Below are 3,622 nucleotides of genomic sequence, written 5' to 3'. Positions count from 1 at the left end.
CAACATTCTAGGCAGGCCCTTCCCATGAAAGTGGATACGCGAGTCAAAATCTACTTATTCTCCTGCAATTTAATAATCCTTACAGACCCTTCTAGCTCCTAAATGGAACGTTCTGACTTTCCAACTAAGAGATGGCCATTTTTGTGATCTGGTAATAGCTCACTCAATAAAAGGAAAAGGAAAATTTAGGATCATAATTTCATCCCCCTCTCCTCCCAGCCAGGGTCTGAGCAGGGTCTTCTTGAGGTCACCTTGTCCTTCCTTCCGTGCCAGAGAGTTCGTTATTTGAACTCACCCTCCATCAGCTCACCCAGCAGGACAGTCCCAAACTGTAGTTCCCTTTCATCTCAAATAGCCCATATGTAACAGCTTCATATTTGGCAGCAAGGCATCTCTGAGAAAAGGAATGTTCTCAGGTCACTGAAAACCAAGAGTCAGGAGCAAAGGCACGTAATGATTCTATTCAACGCTTATGAAATCTACCCAGATTTATAGTTCTCACCCGAGCAGGAAAGCAATCACACAGACAGTACCAGATGGCGACAGCTTCAGAAATCCAGGTGGTTGCAACAGTGTTTTATTGAAAGAAGCAGTGAAGTGGTTCTCAAGGGGCTCCCTTCACCCCCCAAACCACACAGGGGCAAGCCCTGGCCAAGGACACGTGTGTATTTTGGATATGAGCCCTGAGTGGAGTTCTGTCTCTCAGAACAAGAAAGGGAGAGGGGAGAAGCAGGTGCCACAACAGGGAGGTGGGGCATCTCGCTGCTCTGGCCTCAGGTGCAGACCTACACAGAAGCGTCAAAGTGGACTGGCACGTATGGGTTCCCCTCACAGGCCACGATGATGGATTTCTGTAGCTGCTGGGTCTGGTAGTCGCATTTGGGGTATTTGGAGCCTTTCTTCAGGCGGCAGTCGGTGATGTGCATTTTGGAGCTGCTTTGGTAGCAGTTGGGCTGCCCGTTCTTACAGGGGACATTTCCCTGGGAGCAGACAGCCTGGACATCTGGCAGAGGCTTGTGGATAAACGTGTTCACTGGCTTGCACCGTCCAACCGTCATATTCCGGCGCTTCATCATTTGGTTGCAGTAGCCGGAGGTGACGGTGGAGGTGTCCGGGTCCATGTGCTGCCGCTGGAACTTCTCGTACCGTGACTCCTTGGCCAGAGAAGGCTGGACACAGTTCAGCACCAGCACCACCAGGACCAGTGGTAGGAAGAGGATGAAGAACCTCTCCTGAGCCATGGTGGTCTCACTCCTCTGGAAGAGCCTAGCCGGGAAAGGGAGAGAGGAGAAAAAGCACTGCCTGAGAAAGAACCCCAGCTCCTCCCTGTGGCCTCCCTGGCTCACAGTCTCCATTTGGGTCAGCCAGAAAGGTATCCCTCCTCCTGTGCAATTTTCCAAGGATTGAGACATTCACATACACTCTTGTCCAAGAGCATTTAAGTCCCCCTTGCTGGAGAGAGGTGGTCCTCGCCTCTGGGTGGTGACTTGACAGTGAACTAAAATCCTATAGTACTGTGTCTGAATACTAGAAATTTTAAAATTTAAAATCCATTTGAGGGGGCACCGGGGTGTCTCAGTCTGTTAAGTGTCTGCCTTGAGTTCAGGTCATGATCTGGGTGTCCTGGGATCGAGCCCCACCTTGAGCCCAGCTCCCTGCTCAGTGGGGAGCCTGCTTCTCCCTCTCCCCCTGCTGCCCGCTCTGTCTGTGCTTTCTGTGGTTCGCTGTCAAATAAATAAATAAATACATAAAATATTAAAACAATAAAAAAATAAATAAAATATATTTACAAAACAAATACATTTATACCCAGTGCTCAAGGGGCTTATTAGAAAATCCTTTTGAATAAACCATGAGGTGAACTGCATCCCTGAAATACAACATGACCTCCAGGATCATGATAGACAGAGAGAGGCCTGTTGTCCTCGAACACAAGGGCAACGGCCCAGTGCCTAACACCAGCATCATAGAGGGATGCCATTGTATTCCCAAGAGCAATGCTTCCCTCCCCCAGTGCCTTTGGTTCCCTGCAGCCCACATGCTCCATCCCGATATTGGTCCAGCTCAAGTTTTTTCAGGTGCTAACCTCAGCCACCCCAGTCCCTCCAATCAACACAGAAGTAGAAGGAGTCCCTGAGACCACCTCTTCAGCCACTGACCTGGATCTCTAGCTTGGTCTCTAGCACAGAGCAGAAGGCCAGTCTCTGTGATCCCTGGATCCCTGGGGAGGGAATCTTATACAGATTACAAAGGGGCTTGGCTTCCAAGGAAAGATAGGTGGGAGGAGCATCTTGGTTTCACTTTAGTGGGAATCAAGGACCTTGTGAGGAAGGACATTGTAGGGAACCACCCATACCACTTTTTTTTCAGGACTGCTGGGAAGGGTGAATCTTGGCTACAACGGTATTGATGTCTGAACCCCAGCAAAGTCCTTGTCATCTCAGGAGGCCATTCTCAACAAATAGCATTTGGAGGTTTGTAAAGGACACATAAACATGTGATCCTCACAACAGCAGGGAAAGGAGGTCCTCTGTCTCCCCAGGTGTCCTGGCATGGCTGGCATTCCAACATCACCTCTTGGGGTGGGGGGGGGAGGTGTGGGCATCCAGCTGCACCCAGTGGAATGCTGCAAGGACCTGAGGTATGGGGTTGGGGGAGGCGGGGTGTATGGGCAGTGCTCCCGCAAGGGGGAGGAGACCCACAACCTCCAGACTGCTGGCCACTTCAGCAATCCTGCATGTGGAAGGTGGGTGTGTGGCAGTTCTTGGCCACAGCAACCACTCCTGGAAGGTCAGAGTGGAGGAGAGGAACTAAAGTCAAGCCAAATCCCCAAGGAATGTCAGGCTGGCTCAGTCACCAGAGCATGGGACTCTTGATCTCATGGTTGGTTGCAGGTTTGAGCCCCATGCTGGGATTGCAAACTAGCTATAAAACAAATAAACAAAAAAACACCCAAATCCTCTTTGGAGAAAAAGTAGAGAACACCGTATTTCTTAGCAGAAATTTCCCTCTGTCAACTGAGAAAGAGAGGAAAAACTGAAAAAGAACTTTACTGGGAAGTCTCAGGATTGTGTTTTTTGGAGCAATCCCCCAGAAGCGCCCTCCTGTACAGGAAGAGCAGGGTTTTGGGGATTAAGGGTGGAGGACAAGTACCTGAGTTGCATCAGGGAGCAGAAGGCTCTGACGGACTGAGCCCTGCTGATTTACACTTGGGTTGACTAATGCATTGGTGTTATCACACCACACGATTCCTGATCTGCATGATTTAATCATCTGTCATCAGAAGGCCACACTGGCAGTTTTATGACCCAGATGCCAGGTGTCCCATTGACTTTATACACAACTGCTTATAAAACAATTACTGTGTCTGGCCAGTTCAAAAGGTCTTTCCACCCAGTTCAAAACTTCATGAGAAGGGGAAATGGAGCTTTAAAATGGAGTCTTTCGTGCGTAGAATTTTTATACGATTTCATACCTCCTAGAAAGAGACCTGTCTTTTCTGGGTGACAATTTCCATTCCTCTGGAATGAGAATACTCATAATTCCCACCTTGCTCTGTATTTAGATGGTCTCAGTCCAAATTCTGATTTAACATCTGAGTAGCTGCGCAACTTCCAGAACT

The 3,622-nt window shown here is 49.0% G+C and overlaps 1 protein-coding gene across 1 annotated transcript; it reads right to left on the bottom strand.

Moving 5' to 3' along the window:
- Window positions 1-562: 562 nt before the first annotated feature.
- RNASE1 (ribonuclease A family member 1, pancreatic) lies at window positions 563-2,209 on the bottom strand. The gene is made up of 2 exons (XM_080808063.1): window positions 2,160-2,209; window positions 563-1,266 (listed from the first exon to the last, which is right to left on the bottom strand). The coding sequence occupies exon 2, from the start codon at window positions 1,239-1,241 to the stop codon at window positions 786-788; it is 456 nt and encodes a 151-aa protein (XP_080664189.1). The 5' UTR covers window positions 1,242-1,266; window positions 2,160-2,209; the 3' UTR covers window positions 563-785.
- Between the last annotated feature and the right edge of the window lie 1,413 nt (window positions 2,210-3,622).

Source organism: Martes martes (genome assembly GCF_963455335.1).
Source record: "Martes martes genome assembly, chromosome: 7".
Lineage (NCBI taxonomy): Eukaryota > Metazoa > Chordata > Mammalia > Carnivora > Mustelidae > Martes > Martes martes.
This window is presented reverse-complemented; position numbering and strand designations above follow the sequence as displayed.

Bases quoted from the DNA above. Each gene is read 5' to 3' on its own strand.
- RNASE1 (XM_080808063.1), bottom strand. From the start codon at position 1,241: ATGGCTCAGGAGAGGTTCTTCATCCTCTTCCTACCACTGGTCCTGGTG.